We start from the raw sequence: 21686 nt of genomic DNA on the forward strand, positions 1-21686 counted from the left end.
CACCTGGTGAGCCCTCCATCTCTCAGCCCACTGCCTCATCATGCATATCAGATGTGTCAGAAGAAGAGATACTGAATGATAGGTGAAATGGTCCAAAAAGAATTTCATTTGGTGATTGCCTACTTCTGCATACACAGTGGAAAGTCCAATTCTGGGAAAATGAACTGAGTTGCTAAAAAAGAAAAAGTGAGATTACTTATCTTCTCCTACCGTATTTTTCACTCAGGCTTGCATGAAAATTTGTTTGTGCCACTGATGTAGAAAGCAGTATAGAAGTGGCTATCTACCAGAAGTTATGCCCTGGAAAACATACTGCTGCTCCAGGGACTTGTTTCTATCATGTCTGTAACAAAGCCTAGGCTGAGTGGTCAAAGCATTTATCTCCAATCTTTTCTTGGAGACATTGGTTCAAATCTTGCCTCAGCCAGAGTATCTGGAAACTTGCTGAGGAATAATTAATGCCAGCAAAGCATCTTGTGTGATGAAGCATCTTGACCCTGTTTGGTCTTAGCTCTATTCATAGAGGAAGGTAGTATAAATCACTTAGCATTCTGCCCTTAAATCAGTGTTGTTCAACTGCCATTTATGGCACAATTTTGCAAGGTGCTGAGTATCCTTGGAGGGATCACAAGGCTCAGTCATTGATGGAATATATCAGTATTTCCACAGGTGACTTCCATGAGAAGGCTAATTTGAGATGAACCAGTCTGTGAGATTACACCAACCAGAAGTTTGAGTGAATGCAGAAAGTAACATACTAAAATAAAGATGGTACTTGAGGATGCAAAATGTAAGACTGTTTAGATGTAGATAAGATTGCTTGGATGTAAAGACAGGCAAGATAACAGAATTGAGAAAAGATAATTTGTAGCATAAGTAATACAGTTGGACTGTACTGTAGGAACAAAAATCACAGAGAAATGAGATTTTGCAATAATAATCTGAATCAAAATTCTTTTCCCAGACAACATGTGAAAGACCTTTATTCTGGAGTTACATATATATAGAAGTTGGCTTTTGAAAATACAGTATGTATGCTTGTCTTTTATCTGGATCTGACTCACTGATTTCAGCGTAGTTATTGCCAATTTATGTTAGTGTCGGTGAGAAAGGGTTCTGATCCAACATGAATGCGTAGTGAAGAGTATGACTCCAAATTGGATTGCTCATGTGAGAAGCCATGGTATTACTTACCTTTTGTTAACCTTTCTCTGAGGCCTGTGTGAAAATAAACCCAGGAAGCAGCAAAGAAACAAAGCATGCATTGTCAGATGCGTGAGGCAGACCCTTATGCAGGTTGGTACCTGGAATGACATGTGACATGCTGCTTCATTAACTTGAAAAAAGCTAAAATGGCCATTGAGTTTAAGGATACCATTTAAGAGAAAAGTTTGAGAAAAGTGACCTATTTTAAAAGGATTATGGGATGCAAAACAAAAGACACAAAAATTACTTACCCTTATCTGAAGGGAGCAAGTACTGGGAAATGTGATATAAAGTCATCAAATGTATTTAGGAGAAGTAATGTTCTGGAGACAAGTTGTACCTCCTAACAGAGATATGGGAGGATTGCACAGTAATGATCCAATCCTAGTTCCTGAAATCTTTCAGACTAGCTTGGAGTAGGCACAGAAAATACTGAATGTAGGGCAGGCTTCTCCTCGCTTAATGAGTGGACTAAGTAAGCCAAGTTTTTCTCTCATTTCAGGTTGATTTCTAGACTTTCCTCTTAATGGATGCAACAGTTCTTTTTATAAATATGGTAAGTCATAGATCTAAACAGATGGCCCTTGCTGAGGGTTTGTTACTTGTTCACTCTCTTCAGGCAGCCACAAAGCCAACTTGCCCAGTTATCTAATGGTAGGGATATGGCCAAGAGAAATATTCTGAGGAGCTCTTTTATCTACCAAATCACATATAAGACCCATACAATTTTCATGTGGCTCTAAATTACGTGGTGCAACTGGTCTGGTAATGCTTGAGTCATGAGTCTTAGGGATTGTTGCCCACATATCATAATTGTTGAGATACTGAGGGGGAAGAAGGGGTCCTTGTTTTGAATTTAAGGAGCAACACATTATAAAGCAAGAAGGAGAGAGCTTTGTTTAGGTCTTTACAGTGCCTAACCTACATTAGGAGAAATATCTCAATAGACTCTATAATATAGCATTAATGGAGTGAGAGGGTCCTTCAAAAGTGATTTAGAGAAGTAGAGAGGGAAACTTTCCTCCTAACTTTGGCACTTCAGGCAACCTGCATACCTCCCTTGTGATTAGACTGACAGGATTTGAGGATATTTAGCACTGCTGTGATCAGCTTTTTGGGACTGAAGTACTTGACCTGCTCATCTACCCAGCCACTAAAGCTGAATATCCACCTCCTCCTGCCCCTAAAAGTATTGCTCCCAGAGTAAGATATAAGTTACCTGAGAGGACCAGGGGAAGCATTGCTGAAACAGCAAGGCAGAGTTGCTATGGATAACCATTTTTTAAAGAGTACATTGGGCATGGAATTGACAGAGAACCCAGTGAAAGACGTGGCCATGTAAAAATAAGAATGGCATGTCTGGGAAGACCTAGTCACTCAGTAGTCACACATTTTGCATTAGCAAAGGAGACGGTTTGTTAGTATGTACTAAAACTCCCCACAGATACCTAAGGAAAAAATCCTTTCCACAGAAGGGAAATTCTGTCCATGCTACTAATAGCCCTGATAAATGTGTGAGACAAAAATCAGAATTTGTGTCAGTCTCTGGTGCTTCCTTCTCCCCAAATACCACCCAACTTCTTGCAAAAGACAGTCCATGGAGGGATACACATGAATATTTGCCCACCTCTTTAATGATTAGTAGAGCCCTCTGCTGTGGCTGTTAAGTGTCATGTTCCAAAAACTGGGCAAATGTTGTCTGAAATTTAGTGAAATTTAGTAGTGTATTTACAGAATAGCAATGTTGTTTACCTCCTCTCTATTCATGAGAAATGGGCATTTAGTGGCATCAAAGAATAAATAGAAACAGTGAGTATCTTGCAAGTGAGTATCATTATTGCCTTCTCCTGTGAATCTGTTCTGCAAATAATATGTTCTTAAATATTGAAGTAAATATAGAAGCTAAATAATGAGTACACATTCTGAAGCCAGCCCTGAACTTGCCTGTTTTGAAAGTTAATGCTGACAGAGGATGCATGATATTCTGAGGTATTCAATAACTTCTCTTTATCCTTACATTTACACTGTGCTCATCTGGAAGCATACTGTACTGAGCAAAGTCTACTGTGCTGACTCAAGTTAAATTCACAGTTGCCTCTTGATATATCACAATATGTCATTCAGTAATCCCACTGAGTAAAATGTAATTACCATACAACATCTTGTGATGTCTTGGGATTTCTCACTAGGTAAGTAAGAAATAAATTCCTGTCAGTGCTGCAGGAATACTGTTGTAGAGATGTAGGAACAGACGAGCTAAGGTCATAAGCCATGATGTTCTGTTGAAAATACTGGTCACAGGGGATATGTTCTTTTTAACTGCAGGCAGGTAACTGCATGCCTTTTCTTTCCATCCGAGTGTGGAGAAACTTGCCCACTGCCCAAATAAGCTCTCATGTGTCCCTATCACAATGTATTTAATTCTCATGTCCCTGTGAGGTAGGAATAACAACAGAGGAGGAACCGAGGGCCAGAGGAATTGCTGCATGTCCACAGTCATGCAAAAAAAATCTGTGTATGGAATAGAAATCGACCCTATGGTTCCACCTAGGACCTCACCCTGAGACCATCGTCTCTTCTTCTATAATGCAACAACATATAACCACTGTAGCCACTAATCTCCTGCTGAACACAGAGTGAAATCTAAGGTTTGCATTGTCATCCAAAGTGCTTTCTGAGCCTCCCCCAAGTCAAATGAATTACTGCCTTTTTCTTTTGGACTCCTGACCTCCCCTGACAGCTTTGTTACAGTGAGAGTCATGATCCCCAGGAGGGAGAAGAACTCTCACCCACATACTTCCCCGATTTCAGAACAATATTCAAAGCTTCTGTTGTGGACCTATTCTGATTGCTTTAAAGACAAATATACAAATACAATCAAAGGTAGCTGATCACTCATATCTACAGAGAATGGAAGAGATTCCCACTTCTGGCTTTTAAGCTTACAAGTCTTGCTGATGTCATGCTGATATTGTAGCTTTGTGTATGAGTAATAATAAAAAAGAAGAGGGACAGGTATGTGTTCACATTCATTTTGTTTCCACTGGGGCTGGTTTAGTGTAGAATAGGGAGACTGAGGCCTCAGATTACTGTCAGAAAGAGTGATTGCTTCTAGTACCAGCATTTAGGTTAGGATGGATGGATGTAGCAGCAGGAAAACTAAAACGGCTTTGAGGAAAACCAAGCTATCTGCAAGCCAAGATTCTGAAATGATGGAGAATATACTCCTGGGAGGACAAAGGGGTTCTTGTTTTTTCTCACTTGCTCATTTTTGTTTCTTTGCATTTTACTATTGAGGTGTTCCCAGAAGTTTTAGCATAGAAATGTAGCATTTTTTAAAGTTTTTCCTTGATGTCTGTGTGCATTCAGGACAGTTCAGTTTGTTTTAAGAGCAGTGTTTTGCAAGAAAATGCAGTTACTGCAGGAAGGTTAATCAGCCTGACTGAGACTGGTTTGATTCATCACTGATGTCTCTCCACTGATTTCAGTGGAACCTAACCAAAGGACCATGTGGGCTGAGCAGTTCTATACTGCACATGCTCTAAAAGAGCCCTTTGGAATTGAATGCCCTTTGGAATGGATAGAAGAACAGCTAATAAATGAAAATGACATTTTCCACATCTAGATTTCAAATATAATAATTTTTCTATTTGCCTTCTACAGAATATCTATGAAAGATTAGATGGCTCATTACATAACTGGAAGTCATTTGAAATACTGACTTGCCATTTGTTTGGACATAATCAGTGCAAAGTTCTGCATCCACTAAGTTTACTGGATTCATGTTTTTGGTTCAGTATATCACTCTTTTTTAATTCTTTTCTGTAGCATCATGCTGAAGACTCTATCATTGTAATAATCTGAATGGAGAGAAAAAAACCCCCACACAACTAAGGCATGTAGATCTGCCTGCTTTAATCCAAGCTCTGTTTTAGTCCCACAAACATCCTTGGAAATCCAGCAGACCAGAAACTTATCAAAAATACTTGACTGAATGCACTCTTTCAGATAAGAGGCTCTATGTGCTTCTGTAGAAACTAATCCAAACCACAATACTCCTGTTTTAAAAATAGTGAAAAGAATTAGCCATCCGTCACGACAGCAACTTCACCTGATGGCCCTGCAGAGTTGCAGTGAGCTCAGCGGGGCCCTGCTGAGCCAGCAGCCCTCTGCTACAGATTCAGGTGCTGACGTTGTTCATGGGAAAAACAAGTTGCAGTGGCTCATCTTGGGCTTGTTCTCTATGATCTGGAGCTCTTCTGTTGCCTGGATTTCAGAATACAAGCTGTGCAAAAGTCATTGAAACCACGAAGTCCTGTAGTAAATCCATGTAATAAGCTTGTCTGCATAATACATTTCTGACATGCCTGCAGATTAATATTTAATCCTTAAAAAAATAAGTATGTTTCCAATAAAATAGTGGCTTAATAGCTAGCCTGTTGTGGGAGGACCTAGTTGTAGGCAGGAAAATTACCTTAAGAGAAAAAGTGACTTGTGAGCAGATTATGGAAGAGTTCAATATTTTTTTGTTCTATCATTATTTTGAGAAAAAGAAATGTCTGGGTGAGGCTCCAGAGAGAGCTGGGTGAACCTAGATTTCAATTCTATGTGAAAAGAAAACTATTAAATTGGAAAACTTAATGAGCAATGCTCCTTGGTGCCCCCTTGTCCTTCACATTATCTTTGGACAAGGAGGTTGTTCAGGAGTTGACCTGTCAATTTAATTGCTTATCGCTTCTGCAGACACAGAAAGTGGACACCTAACACAGGACACTGCCAGCTGCTTGGCTGCTTTTTGCCGGTGCTGCACGTGCTCCCATTGCTCCAGGGGGTTGAGCTGAGGAGTCTTAACTACAGTAAAGCACTTTCAGTGCAAGGCTGGATCTTCCTCTTATAGTGTGAAAATTCCTCACAAAAATGCTGTCATGGAGAAGAATTAATACTCTTTACCAGTAATTTGTTTATGATCTGCATCTTAAGGCCTGTTCTTTGACTATCTGGAATGCTTGCAGGCACTTTCAAGGCAATAAAATTAAAAAAAACACAGTAGTGTTTCATACTTGGCAGTGTAACAGTACTGTACTCTTAACACACTGCCAAATGTCCAGAGACCAGTACTGCCAATAGTAGTGTAAATCTCATGTTATTCATGAGAACAATCTTGACTCATGTTGTACATCACTGGAATCCTCAAAGTTTCTTCAAAGTGTTATGACTTCAGTCATTGCTATTTAGCTATGTTTGTCTTTACATTATATTTTCCTGAAATATGCTAGACATTCTGATCATCTGCTTTGTGCTTCCTCTGAAGTTCTACTAGGAATAATTAAGAGAAAAGAATGTATTCTCTGGAAGACAAATATTCCTTAAAATCTCAGTAATACATACTAGTGTGCTTCTGGAATACAAACCTATTTCTCTTGACAGTGGGAACTGAGAAGATCTACATGCAGGATTCATTTGCACCTGATTCCAAAATGACACTCTGATTATTTGTTTCCTACTAGTTTAGGAATCCATGGAGCATGTAAAAAGCTGAGCTGTAATAAGCTGAAATCTTTCACTGCAGATTTGATTCCCAGCATGTTACTGATCTTTTGAAGCTTACTCATTTTTTTTTCTAGTCAGTCCTAGCACAGTGGATAAAATAAGTCTGAATTTACAGGTGACTGCTAATCTCTTGTTTTGTTTCTTTCATAGGAAGCCAATGACAAAGCTGCACTGCCTATGAAGTATAATGTATAACTTCATAATATAATGATATAATACATATAATGATATAATGAGGTATAATGAAGCCTTTGAACCTCATCCATTTCTCTCCTTGTACTGGTATTGAGAGTGAATGATATACAAAACAACTGGGTCAAAGAAAGGATAAATCAGCATGGAAGAACAGAGAGGGGAAGGCATCATCCCAGGCTTGGTTATTCTGTTATGCTGAAGAGTAATGACATAGTTCTAAGGTTTAAAACTGGTATAAGGTGGAGAGCTGGATTTCTCTTGTAAACTCCTGAGCAGACTGTTGAGCTGGTAAAGCTAATGTGCACTTCATTTTATCCATGAGAGAATTCTTGCTGAACCAGTGGGACTGTCAGCATGTAGTCTCTCTGGGTGGGACCAGGAGTCTCACTGCCTCCTGGCAATTAGTCCTGACCTCAAGTCCCTGAGATACATGCACATGCACATGCACATACCTACCCACAGCTGACCAGTGTTCACTTCAGTTGCCCTTAAGAGTCTCTCTGTGTTAAAAATTTGCTGGGGAATTAATCACACACCTCTTCTAATATGATTAAGATGCGGAACAATATTTAGACACTGTGTATCTGTTTCAACAGTTTTAACTTTGTTATCTCTTGAGTTCTTTCGATAGATAATTAAAAAAGACTGAAATTCCTCAATCTCAGCTGATTGGACTGATGAATTTTAATGGAGAACATTTATTCCAACCTGTAATTAAGTTTGGCATTCTGAAATCATTAATCTTTGCTTTGAAACTATGCACTCTATCTTGAACATTTAAAGACCTTAAACTCTTATCTTGCTACAGGGTGGATGTATGTGTGATAGCTGACATTTATGCCAATTTCTAGAAGCTGCCTTTGTGTTTTTTAAATTACCTTTTATTTTTTGATGACATAACGCAAACAATTTAGACTTTTCTCCAGCAGAGGATGTAGCAAACCTCAGTGTGACATTCCTTGGGCAAAAGCAACCATTTAATCTTAAAAGGACATTGTCAAGGCTGTTACGCAGGAAATCTAACCTATGTTCTCCAGCCCATGTAAATCTTAATACAGAGCTATTGCTTAGAGAAAGAATGGAACAAACTCCATTATCTGGTGATATTCCACTGGATTATTCAGTGACTGCTACTACAGATTTCCTTGTGAGCATATTTGCAGTAGTTTAGCCTTTGGGGTAGAGGGGATTTAATTTCAATATGCCTTTTGGAGCACTGTCAAAGGTTACAGAAGGTATTTTATGTGAGGGAGGAGGAATTCTACAAGCATGAAAGTGCATGTCTTGAGAGCCAGGAATTTTTTTTCTAGAAGAAAAAGTCTTAGAGAGTGTTAAGAGTTTTAATGAAATCTTTCTGACAGCCATCTTGAACTTTTTTCATCACTCCAGAGGAGCCCTTCTTGTTGCTTTTCAGGCTTCATTGATGTTTTAAAAGTAAGGATACTTGGATGGATGGGAGATGAGAGAGAAGAAACCTCAGAGAACTCCTCTCAGCAGCAGCTGTTTGGAACAGAGCTATCAGCAAAACACATCAGCTGGGTACACTTTGAATGATGGAAATCTTTTGGGTTTAACAGTTTCAGCTGTTATCCCAGAGTACTCAGCATCTTGTGAAGGGGAACAAGCTACATTGGTGCTTGCTTTGGAGCTTGTCATGGTTCCTCCCCCGAGGCTAGGATCTGTTCACACCTCAGGGGAGCTGGTGGTGTGACTGTTTGCTCTCCTGGTTACACAGCTTCAGTAGCAGGTCTTCACTGAACTGCAGTTAGAAGAGAATGTCTGAAGACAGCCTGAGTTAAGGAATGCTTTTCAGGCCAAAGTAAAGCTGATTTAAAAAAAATCACTATGTTTTGCAGCCATTTGAAGTGTGTCCCTTAAATCTTCTTATGAACAAAAATGTTCATTTTGGAAAGTTCTGATTTTCCTTCCTTTCTAGAATCAGCAGTAAAAAGGCAAAGAAAATGGGCAGAATGGAAACACAAGCTTTTAATTAAAAACAAATCCCCCAAAACTCCAAAACCCCTTCTTCCTGCATCTATACACACATGGAAACATCATTCAGATTCAGGATTTCTTTCTCCTGGGAGAACTTGAAATTAAGTTTTACAGTTATTTTTCCTCTTCTTACACAAAGTACAGTTTTGGGGGGAAGATATTTTGTGCAAATTGTTGATCAGTTCCCCCATTAAAGAATCATTTGGGACCCTGAATGTTCTCAAAATATTTATGCTACTAAACTATGTGGTTTGTGCACACCAGCAGACCACAAGCACTGTTGCAACCAGTTCTAATTTTTCAGTGGATGTAGCAGGGCACATTGTATGATGTAGGTGCACAAAACAGGGAGGGCTGGGGATAATCTCTTGGATTTTCTCATCCACATCATTGAAGGACATATCTCACTGCAGGTCTACCCCTTCTTTACTGAAATCCTGAACACCTCAAACTGGATGCTGAAGCTTCCACTAAATAGGCAGAAGGCATCACTGTCCATTTCATAGGCACCACTGCTCACCATTGTGATATGATTAACTGTAGATTTCAGAAACCAGATCTACTGGAGACATGTTTTGGGGCATGTTTCAGAAAACATGTTGTCCTTTCTTTTGCAGGTGGGCACTCAGTCACTCCAGCATGAGAAATTTTTGACAATTCGTCACAGTAATAGCATCATATTTCAGATTCATAGTTTTTTGACTCCAGGCTCAGGAGAAAAAAGAGGAGGAAAAGCCTGTCAAAAATGTTAACAAAACAACTGACTCTAGTAATTTTCTGTCCCTCATTATCTTGTGCTGTTCTGCTGCATTCTTGGAATATGATTTAAACAAAAGGGAAGTATGAATGCTTTATCTCTTCCCTTCAGAAATGTAGGCTCTGCATGGGTTATATTATCTGGCTGGACTACAGATGTCTCGGGATGCCCTGGGGTGTCAGATGTAAAATTTGGGCTAACAGAGGAGGTACATAGGTCAGAACTGAGCTCCTGAGAAAAGCTGGAAAGTGAGTGTAAGCCTCTTGAAGTGGCTAGAGAGGTAAAAAATTGAGGGAGTCAGCAGAGGCCTTTGTGGGCAACTGTGAGTTTAACATTAAATAAACCACACCTAGGCAAAAGGAAGGTTGTGTTCAGTTTGTTTAAACCTTGAAATCAGGGAACTTGGAAAGTATTTATATGTGTCAAGCAAAAAAGGGAATTTGGAATACTGCTTACATTAACCCTGAAGCTGGTCTCAGTTTATTTTAAGCTCTCAAGAAATTAAGATAAATCCCCTTTCTAGGTCATATGAAACAACATTTAAGTTATTGCTTTATCCTTTTTGCATACTTGCTAATTTTGTTGAAGAACCACTTATTTGTGTGGACAAATGAAAAATGACCCAGCAAACCATCCAATGACAGTGACCCAGTCATTTCACATCAAGTTGCCTTCTTCCAGATTCAATCTGTGTTTCACTTTTTATATAATTCTCCTGTTTGGAACAGACAGTGATGAAGTGATCTGACCTTTATGTATTATTACTTGATTAGTTTTTCTGTATTTGCTGGAAAAAATAAAATCAGTTGCTGAACATTCTTCTTAGTATTCATTTCAAATGCTTTTGCATGGCCTTCATGCTTTTCAAGACAGAGTTGCTAAATAATAGAAAAGTACTTCTGCCTGCTTCTTCTGCACTACAGCTAAGCAAACTTTCATAAAGAATATTTGAGTTTTGTGTCTTTTTAAAAAAACTGTTTTAATGTTCGTGACTATCTTCAGGCAAATATATTTAGACTGAAAATCTGCATTTATTATTGCTGTGTGACCACTCTGATTACTTCTGTTGCCTCACTGGATGAGCTGAGGGAGTCTGACTTTTCAGTTCTTTAGGTAAGATTAAAAAAAAGGAACTTGGTTACTGTGATGCAGAGAGCTCTGAAGATGGGGTTCATAATGCTGATTTTGGTCCTCAATTCCCTAGTGGAGAGCTGGTTTCCTAGACAGATTCACAACAGCAAAATGCTGAATTTTGAGATACTTAAGCAAGCCAGTAAGAAGGGATGAGATGATGCGTGAAACTGGCTGTGTCTGTAAAGGCAGCTTAACCCTCCCTCAGACTGCAAGAAGTGCCTTAAGACAGCCTGCATCCACCCATGAAGAGCTCACTAACTTTCCTAAAACTGGTCTGTCAGGAGTAACGGGCAAACATTCTGTGCCCTAGTGCTAAGCTGTATTCAGCCTGAGTGTTTGAACCTGTAGATTTAGCTTCTCTTGACTAAACGCCTAACAGTGTCCGATGCCACTGCCACCTGAGCTGGCGTCTGGTTTCTTACACATAACATCCCTTCCTGGATGCTCCCACCATTTTAGGGAAATGTCTTTGAAATCTCTGAGGCTGGCTCTTAGCTTTGGAAAGACCAGAATCTATTCAACTGATGCTGCCTGTCAAGATGCATCCTGCTTCTTGTTTTGGCTCCAGGCCCTGTTTATACCTGAAAGTTATGAAGATGCAAATTAAACTTCAAAACAGGGATTTGTTGCCCCCTTCTTTCTTTGCTGTTTACTAATTAATTAAAGTGAAACTTACTGGATTAGCCAAGGAATTTTGCAAGAATGTAAACAGGGATCGTCTGGGTTTGGAGCTGTGCGGTGCCCTTCTAACATGCTGCTCTTCACAGCTGAGTTGTTTCCCCTGTCTACAGAGCTCCTTGGTTTGTTGGTTTTCTGAACTTCCCTCATTCTTGGTGCAGACAGGTCTTGTGATTTTCTTTCTATGACTGATTGATTATAATTTAAAATTTTCATAATACAGGAAATCTCCCTGGTATTTCTGACAGCCCCACATTTTGGGTTATGTTGCAGTTTCTGCAGACATCATATCAGAAAAAGACTGAGTGGATACCTGTACTTGTCTCTGTTTCCCCTTGTGGCACACTTGATAAATGGAGAGGGATGTTCAACATCTGTCAAAGCAGGGGTACCCCATCTTCTTGTCTAGGCACATGGGGGCCAGTGGCTCCCTGGGGGCCAAGGGGGCTCCCCATGGTGGCAGGGCAGGGCCTGGCCTCGCAGCCAGGGCCCATCCCACCAACCCACAATGAAGGAGGGCAGCCTGGGGTAGCCAGCTGCAGCCCCAGACATGGGCATTGGGCACCTCCCCAGGGACAGGGATGGGCTGGCCCATGGCTGGGCCAGGTGGTCACCTGTGGGTCAAGGCCTGTTCAAGACTCCTAGAGATCATATACATATTTATAACTGACAGATTCTTGCAGAATACATTATTTTAATAGCATTTTTGCTTACATTTAAGAGCTTCTATAGTTCACTTGAATGCCATTCCAGCTTTCTGTGAAGTTCCTTCTTTATTAATACAAAACATGCTTTCATCTTCAACAAATAATAATGAAAATTTACTAAAATATGGTAACATGATTTGCATAATTGTGTCTGAAAATATATAGCAAAAATTGAAAAGCTGAGATTACTTTGAAAACTCTGGTGTGAATGAATTGTGCTGGATGTTAATATCTTTCTGGGGAGCTGTTGTATATTTTGTTGTAGAATGTGTCATAATGCATTTGCTACTATGTTATCAATTTGTGATTCAACGTTACTACTAAAAAAATTTCAAGGTACAAAGCAGACTCTTCTTTGCTTAACAGTCTATGTTAAAACCTTTCCATATTGTTATTTGCTTGTTTATGGGAGATTTTATACTTCCTGAACAAGTCTAGTATATTTAAGATCAAATGTTTAACTACTGAAAGAGAAGTACTTTCTGCCATCTAGAGGTTCAGCCCTAGAGTAAGGGGAAGCCTTTCTGTAATTCTAGGCCCTGGAGGCATCTATATCCTTGTCTTGGATTTACAGGTAAAACTTGTGTGTGTGTGTATACAGAATTTGACAAATTCATCTTATGTATTTGTCTCGAAATCTGGCATAGCTGGCTATCTGTGAATATTAAGGAAAGTTCTGCCTCCAGAATGTGATAACCAATTTTTATTTTATAAAAATCATAGAGTAATTCAGGTTTGAAGGGACTCAGAAGGTCTCTAGTCCAACCTCCTGCTCAAAGGTCCCTGACCAGGTTGTTCAGGGCTTGATCCAGTAGGGTCTTGCAGACCTCCAAGGATGGAGACTGTACAACCTCTCTGGGCAGCCTGCTCCACTGTTAGACTTTCCTCATGGAAAAAAAGACTCTTTTCTTGCATCCAGCCTGAACCTCTCTTGTTTCACTGTGTGTCTGTTGTCTCTTTTCCTCCTGCTGTGTACCTCTGTGAAGAGACTGGCTCCATCTTCCTGATAACTTCCCCATAGGTACTAGGGAACAGCTGTCAGGTCCTCCCTGAAGCAGTCTCTTCTCCAGGCTGAATAAGCCCCAGTCCCACAGTCTCTCCTCACAGGACAAGTGCTCCAGCCCCTAACAGCTTGGTGACCCTCTGCTGAGCTTGCTGCAGTTCAACATCTTTCTTGTATAGAGACCAAAACTGGACACAGGATCTAGATGTGATCTCACAAGTGCTGAGTAGAGAGGAGTAATCACTTCCCTGGATCTATTAGCTGTGCTCCTGTTCATGCAGCCCAGGATGCTGTTGGCTCTTTTTGCTGCTGTTTATACAACTGAAAAGAACTGTAATCCTCTCTTTCAACTTGCAGGGTGATATCTGCTCAAATGTCTGCTTATTTATTTGGCTTGGTTCTAATGTTCAGATTGTCTGGAACATATTCTGTTTATTTTCTTCAAAAACTGATTTCTGTCATTTTTTGAAGGAAACTGAACAGTCAGACTGGTAATAAACAGTAAACACAGCAAATTTATGCAGACCCAGAAAAAAGCCAAATAGGCAGATGTTATGTGGGAAATGACTCTATGAAGGTCCAAACAGAAAAAGCATGAACCATTCTAGAAAGGGCAACCCTGAAGATCAGGAAGATCCTTTCTAGAGATCAGAGCATGGAACAAGAGGTTATTCTTCATTCTTTCACACTTGCAAAACTGCTCACTGATCTATTCAAACTGAACAAACAAAATAAGATGATCTGAACTAACTCATGTAATCAAGCCTTTAGACAAAGAACTATTTATAAACAAAGTACTATAGTACTATATCTATAAACTTCTGGTATGTCAGAGAATGCATTTCTCACTTGGATTTGATTTCTCATGTAAGCTAGTGTTTCAGCAATTGTACTGGGAGCAGCCCTAAAGCAAGGAAAAAAAAAAAAAAGAGAAACACTATTTTGCTTCCAGGAAAAGTTAAATAAGTGGCATAGGAAAGGTGTCCGACAAAAACATGGGCAGCAAAGGTTTAAGTAATGTGTGAGATACTTCATTCTTGTAACTGATCAATATCGACAGTAATGACAGCGTGAGGGATCAAACATGATGTGCAGATCTACTCTGTGCTGCAAACACATAACTTCATCATTCAGTGTAAACCAAGGTGTCAGAAATGTACCAGAAGATAGTTTCTATCTGTGTTTAATATCTTATGTCTAATTGTAAGGGCAGGAAGGAGAGAAAGTATATGAGAGGGGAGTACCACATGAAACAGAGAGGGGCTGGCTTATTTAATCATCACTTTTCCCAAAAGAATGCTGTAAATGAGAGCTTTAAGCTAAACTTACTTCTTTCTGGGGCAAGAAGATAACCAACAGGCTGAGATGTTGACAGCATAAAAGGACTGCTTAAAGAGAGACCTTTAAGAAGATAGTGATATTGAGAAGAAGATAGTGATTTTGGAGCAGGCGGCACAGATGAGATCCTGCTTTTCTGCAAGATATTCAGCTTGTCTGAGAAACTAAAGGAGCATGAGAGACTTGAATCTAAGAGACTTTGGGTGTAGAGAAACTAAAGAACTGTATCTCTCTTGGGAAAAAAAGAAACAAAAAAACAAAAAACAAATGCATTCTTTCCATGTTTTCTTTTGTCCCTTCCTTCTGTCATGGTTGGGCCACTCAGGATCACAGGTGGTTATTTGGTGACACAGAGCCTGCTATCTGAGAAGTATGAGGACACCAACAAATTGAATCTTCATTAGGTCAGTGTGGTAGGTCCAGAACAGAATTCCCTGATATAAAGTAATAGGCTTATTTTTTGTGCTTCTCAACTGCGCTATATACTGTTTATACTGTGCATTTGCTTTCAGAGCTTTACAACTCATCCAGCTACCTTTTCTCTATTATAAAGTTTTGCCCACCTGCTCATTAGGAAAAACATTTTAGAAAGAAAATTAATATCATGTATTGCATGTGATCTTTCTTTTTGAATCCAGATCCTTGACTGTTCCCTAGTAAATACAGTAATATGCTATTTGTTTGCTTGTGCTGAAGCTTGAAGATAGTTACCATGAATCATGCTACCCCTGCTTATTCTTGACATACAAGCAGCACCTTCTGTTAATTAGGTAAAGGTATCACAGAACAGACAATTCACATCACAGAAACTTAATAGATTTAGTCATAGCATGGTTCTTAATGAACTCTTTATATTCATGTAAATGTCTAATATACTTCTAAAGGAACTCTGTCATGGATGAAAATTAGCTGAACAGTCATTGAGACAAAGTGAAGGGTCACCTTGTACCTTTGGAAGGGAGTGCTTTGTAAATTGCAATTACTATACCAAGGATGTGAAAATCCGATGGAAACAGATTAAAAATATGCCCATGGCATATTAAGGAGGGAGTATGGTTACAATGGGGTAATGATCATTAGGGCTTTTATGTTCTATTTCTGCTGCTTGTTTGATGTACAACAGGCTTTTCAGTTTATTACCTGCAAAATCAATACATGACAACATATCTGATGCCAAATAGGAGAGTCATGAGAACGAGTGCTTCAATTAATTCAGTTAATCCTTCTGTAAAAGTTTCTATGACAGCTTAGTATGGTATTATTAAACTACAAAACAGCTATAAAACAATGCAGTTTAAAGAAGGTGAACAGATGAAGAATGTGTACTTAAGGGAAGTAACAGAGGGTTGACTTCAAGGCTGTGTGAGTTTTAATACCTAAGCAAGCAAACTATTTCACAGTAGTTCAGTAACTGAAGAAGTTGCTACCACAAGACCAGCTGCTTGAGCAGGCTGTTACTACTGATGGTGGTCCTGTAATTCACAGTAGTTCTGTCTTCTATATTTCAACTTTCTGCCCAAGTCTGAGGACAGGATTTACACAGATGCACACATTAGCCTGTTGACTTGGTGGACAGCCCACAGCCATGCCAAACTCTCATTTAATGTGCTCAAGGGGTATGCCTCCTTCACAAACCAGAAGTTTTTAAAAAAATCTTCACACTTATTTAAGCACTGAAATTGAATGAAAACGTTAACCCCACCAGTGGGTGCTGAGGTTTGCAATAGCAGCCTCTGTTGTTCTGGAAATAGTTTCATGTGCCTGAGGAGAGCGCAAAAAAAATGAGACAACTCCTTCCACTACTCCTACAGTGAGACTGATGGGAGAGAGCTCTTGTGAGTCAGCCAGCCTCTTGTCAGGAGGAGCTCACAAGACAAGGGTGCTGCTCTCTACTCCCGTGTCACCCTTTTCCTTAAGTGGCAAAACTGCCCTGTAGACAATTATATATATATATATACACATATATACACACACACTACCATCTTGTAGACATTTATGGCTCTGAAGCCACAAAATAGTGGTAGCTCTTACTAAACAAAGAAAAAAAAAAAACACAAGACGCTAATGAATTTAGAAAAAAAGGAGAAGTGAAGCTAAAAGATTCACAGGTTGCTGCAACATTAAGCATTTCAAGACTCCGATTCTTAGGAAAAAAAATACTAGGATAAAGCATTCTTTTACTGGGCAAGAAAGTTTTACTTAAGCTGAGATACAGATTCTCTCATTTCTGCTAAGACTGATGAAATTGATGATTGCCCAAAAGACTGTGTAACAGAGACCCTGACAATACGCAATAAAGAACTTGTGACAGAACACCGTACGCATCGCATAAAGGTATGTGCTTGGGGTATGGGAGAGCCCCTTTCATATCCTCAGCTTGCTTCATTAAGTATGGGGACTGATTTTCCCATATTTTGCCCTAACTTTGGGCTATCAGCTATTCCTGGGAATGGCCGCTTCCTTACACTGTGAGCGAGGTGGCATTTTTATTAAATAAAAACATCTTGTCACTTTTTTTGACCGGTCTTAGTTGAGCTGCCCCACAGCACACAGCAGTCAAAGAATCCATCTAGCCTATGACTTTCCTCAATTAAAAACAAAGAGTTCAAGCTACAATTTCCCAGGGGCTGTGCAAGGGTTGGAATGGAAGAGGAAGCTGCATGTGGGATCCCGCTCCCTTCAGAGCTGAGCAGAAATGCTGCGAGCCAGTGTAATGCAATTAATGCCCCATGACAGCACCAGTGGAACCACACAATTACACTCATGCCTCTTCCAATTAACAGGATTTCAGGTGCTGACACTTTACAAGAAATATTCTGGACCTTTCAGGATAGATATTTTGGTGGTTTGGCTTTCCAAGGTATATTGCTTTGCAGAAGCAGCCACCCCATTACAGGGTGATGGGCATGGTTTGGAGCTGGGGTAGATTTGTTCTTCAATTATTTGGATTTGGAGAAGGTCTGTGTTCCGTTTCCTCTGCCTGGTCTCCACAGTCCCTACCATGTCCTTTCTGAAAATAAAATGCAGCAAAATGAGCTTGAGGAGCTGAAATTTTCAGAGAGTTGTTTTTGCGTGGTGTTAATACTCTGCAGAGCCTGGTGTGCTAAATGCACAGTGACAAATCTCCTTTCCTCACGATCCGACCAGGCATATTCATCAGTAAATGCAACAGTTACATGCAAGCAGCAACTGTGTAGGTATAGCGCACAGTAGGAAAAAAAATATGAAAAGGAAAACAATCTCTCTTTGGTAGTTCTAATGACAAATATTCAATACCAAGAAAAAAATCCCCGCTCTTGAGTGAATTACTTTGAAGGGGCAAATACCACCTTGATATTGAGTGAAATAAACTGGTGACCAGGCTGGAAACGCAAGGTTTCTAGCTTCTCTTAGCTGAATAGGTGTTCCCTGTATGGGGAAAAAAAGCACCTTAGCTTTTCATATAAGATGAAACAAAGGAAAAGAGAGTGAGACTGAAATGCCCAAGCTGTATATTAATCCAACATGATTTTGTAAAATGTTTAAAGTTGTAACTGATTTTTCATTTTCTTCTGGGAAAAGGCTGTGAAATGAGACAAGCACTACATAGATATGTTTTCTGATCTTTAAGCATGCGTGTTTACTAGCATTTCTTTCAGCAGTGGAATCGAAATCAAATGCAGTACATTTCACACCTGTAGCTAGGAGACTTTGATTTTGATAGCTGGATAGGGAACTTCCTTTTCTTACGTACTTCATCTACGGTGCTTTTTTTTCCTCCTACAAGGAAGACAGCCTTTCGAGAAGCTGCATTTTCTTTTCTTTTTGCCCCTTTTGCTCAACGCTGCTAGCTTGCAAAATGAGGTGCCCCCCCCCGCGACCGCGGCGCGCCTCGCTCTTACACCGCCCAGGCGGCCGCGGAGGGGCGGCGGCGGGGTCTGCTCCGCGCCGCTCCGCGGGGTCACTCACCATGTTGACTTCCGAGACGACGTCGATGCTGGCGATGTCTATCCGCATGCCCACGCCGACGGGCGGCCCTGCGCGGGAAGCGGAGGCGCTGTCAGCCGCGCGCCCCGGCAGCCGGCCGGGCCGGGCCGCCCCCAGGGCCGGGGCCGGGGCGGGCGCCTCACCTCCGAAGTCGGGCCGCAGGCGGATGTCGTGGCCCTGGAGCAGCCCGTCCACCGTCTCCTTCACGCAGGACACGTTGCTGGGCTCGGTGGCGCTGGGGAGGGAGCAGAGGCGGTTAGCGACGCTGCGGGCGGCCGCGGCGGCGCCGCGCACCTGCTCGCCCCGCTCACCTGCGCGCCGCGCGGGCCAGGGCCAGGGCCAGGGCCAGGGCCAGGGCGGTCCCGCCTCGCCGCCGCCATCCCGCCGCCGGGGACGAGCCGCGCACCTCGACTCGGAGCGGCGCGGCGCGGAGCGGAGCAACACTTGCCGCCCGCGCGGCGCATGCGCGGAGCGGAGCGGGCGCGGGGGCCCGGCAGCACCTCCCGCCCCGCTGCGCCGCTCTCCGCCGCGCCGCGCGGGGGCCCCGGGCCGGGGGGCGCGGGCGCTGCTCGGACCCGCCGCGGCTGCAGCGGCGGCCCCCGCCCGCCGCGGGCCGCTCCTGGCTTCTGCCGTTAGCAAACTTTCCTCCGTGAGGGGGAAAAGAGGAAAGAATCGCGGTCACTTTCTGTGAAAATTCGCACTCGTGCTGTCTGGTAGCTTTAAAGATAACGTAAAAGGGTATCCGCGACTCCAAAAGAAGTTAAGAATTTGGTGCAAACAGGACGTGCTCTGACTGGGAAGGCTCGAGTCTTAATTACAGGTCTATCCAGTGCTCTGCTGCTTGAGATTTGTCACTGGAGCTATCCCTTCCTCAGAGGTACCGACTGTGGCATAGGCACTAGATCGCAGCATATTTTTAGCTGCTATTTTTCAAACGAAGTAGTTGATCTTGCATTCAGAAGGGGATTTTTTTTAAACGCTACGTGGACTTGTGCTCTTATATATCCTGACCTCTTAGGAGCGATTTTTCACACCGACTAATCAGAGTTCTGCGAGCGATCTGTTACTTCGCTGGTGCCACGCTGTTTCCCCGCTCGGCAGCTCAGCACAGATAACACTCATCCGTTTCAGACTCAGCCCCCTCACCTGTGCACGGTGCAGTCCTTGCGCAGTGACCTTGGGATATGTATTGCTGGTTTTGTGTCACGCAGACTTATTTCTCAGAAAACCCAGAATTTTCGGGGTGCTTTTGTTGTTGAAGCATACAACAGTATTTGAAAAATACAGGAATATCAAAATACATAATTTGAGACACAGACTCTGGGGTCAGTTTTGAACATTTTTACTATGTGTATTTCTAAGGAAATTTGTCACTCTTGGAGAAGGAGGGTAACACAGTTCCTGAGAGATTGCCGCAGGATTGTTTCACTGTCACAGCTGCCTCTAGTAACTGTGGCAATGAAAATTATTATTTTCTTGTTGCTTTTTTAAAGGTATAATGACTATTTTCAATAGGCTGTAAGGACTTTTATTTTGAACGTATCTTTCTTTTGCGCCTGTTTTAGTACTTAGTTTCTGAAAAATATGATCTCATAGCTCAACTTGATAGTACTTTAGCATTGCTGTTTTGAAAGAGTTTTTAAAATTTGTTAATCATGATGAGTATATTTTACTACTTGCATGGAATTGTTGTTGCTTGGCTATAGCATATTTTTAAAAATTTCCTACCTAGAGAGGTCTGCTGGAAGGTTTCTTTTCATTCAGAATTGTATCAAACAGACATAATAAAATGACCTGGTTCATTTGAAGCACTAAATTAGGATTTTCCATGGGATGACAAAAGCCCTCTTTACTTCATGGTGGTTTGCAGCATTATATCTTGCAGATAACTGTAGCTTTGCCATAAGCCATTTGAAAGTCAGCTGTGCCTGAATGAAAGGGAGATCGCTGCTCTGTACGGCTTTCCAAAATCCATCTCAAGGCATAAGTCCTGGGGTGTGTTCTGCCTGCAGTCTATTCTAGGTACATTTCCAGGGAGGTTTACCTTGGACTAGCTGTTGCCTGGTCCCTGGAATGAATGTTCATTAGTGGTTGAAGTGCATTAGGTGCAATTCTGGAGCTCATCCTCTGGTTGGAAAAGGCAGGAATGAAGAACCTGCCCTGCACGTCTCCTCTCATTACTGACGAGTGTAATTCCCGCAGAGATAAGGATGTTCTCCTTGACAAGCCTATTCCTGTAAGACCTCTTCCTGAGCTGGGCTTCCTTAGGGTAGCATCTAGCTTCCTTCACTGATCATGCCAGAAATAAGGTCACTGATCCGTTGACTATTTCCCATAGGTGTACCTTGCTTTTATTGTGGAAATTCAATCCCATTTTGTTCAACTTCATTAATGGGAGACATCTGGGCTTTAAACTGGGACCTTGAAACAACCCTCGAAGCCTTGATAGGCTCATGTGGGGACAATGAGAATCCATCTCAGCTCTTGCGCCATGCCCAGTGCTTACCACGGATGGACTTTGAACACTGAATCAGGCCGTATGACACTCAAGACAGGCATGGCTAATACGGTTGGGAGTTTTTTACTGTCAGCTGGCTTATGCTACAACCTTTGCAGAATGATGGAATTGTTTTCACATGCAAATTTAATAGTACCAGAATCCCATATCACCAGTTTTCACAGTGAAACTCCCCAGCCTGTTCAGTGACACAAATATGGGAGAATATTTCTGCAGGCATCAAGGTGCTCAACTCCCACTGAAAGTGGACAGAAGCCAGAGTGGACAGAGCCAGACTCCTGATCATCTTTTAGAAATCTCTTCTATGGTTTCATATCAAATTAAGTCTTCCAGCTCCATGGTTCCCCATCGATCCATTCACCAGTACCCTGTTAGACTGTAACAACATTTTCTTTGTATGAGAAACTTTCTTTGTATGTTTGCTCCGTTTACTGGGTTCCTCACATATACCTGACCGTCTTAATCTTTATCTTGACTACAAACAAATATCCAGCTGTGTGAGGACAATACTGACAGGATCCATCAGTAGTTGGGGACTGGCAACAAGAGGTTTATAGGTACTTCTAGTAACCCCGCAAAGGAGGAGCTGCATGGCATTACGCTGCCCCAACAGGGCAGCAGGAGGGGTCGTTTACCCCC

At 41.5% G+C, this 21686-nt stretch overlaps 1 protein-coding gene across 1 annotated transcript in view; it reads right to left on the reverse strand.

The window, feature by feature from the left end:
* GABRB1 (gamma-aminobutyric acid type A receptor subunit beta1) overlaps window positions 1-18881 on the reverse strand; it is a 146942-nt gene extending 128061 nt beyond the window's left edge. Inside the window, 3 exon segments of the mRNA XM_067297159.1 lie at window positions 18512-18579; window positions 18673-18764; window positions 18841-18881. Of these exon segments, the coding sequence (XP_067153260.1) occupies window positions 18512-18559 (48 nt within the window). The 5' untranslated portion in view covers window positions 18560-18579; window positions 18673-18764; window positions 18841-18881.
* Window positions 18882-21686: the final 2805 nt, after the last annotated feature.

Source organism: Apteryx mantelli, chromosome 5 (assembly GCF_036417845.1).
Source record: "Apteryx mantelli isolate bAptMan1 chromosome 5, bAptMan1.hap1, whole genome shotgun sequence".
Taxonomy (NCBI): Eukaryota; Metazoa; Chordata; class Aves; order Apterygiformes; family Apterygidae; genus Apteryx; species Apteryx mantelli.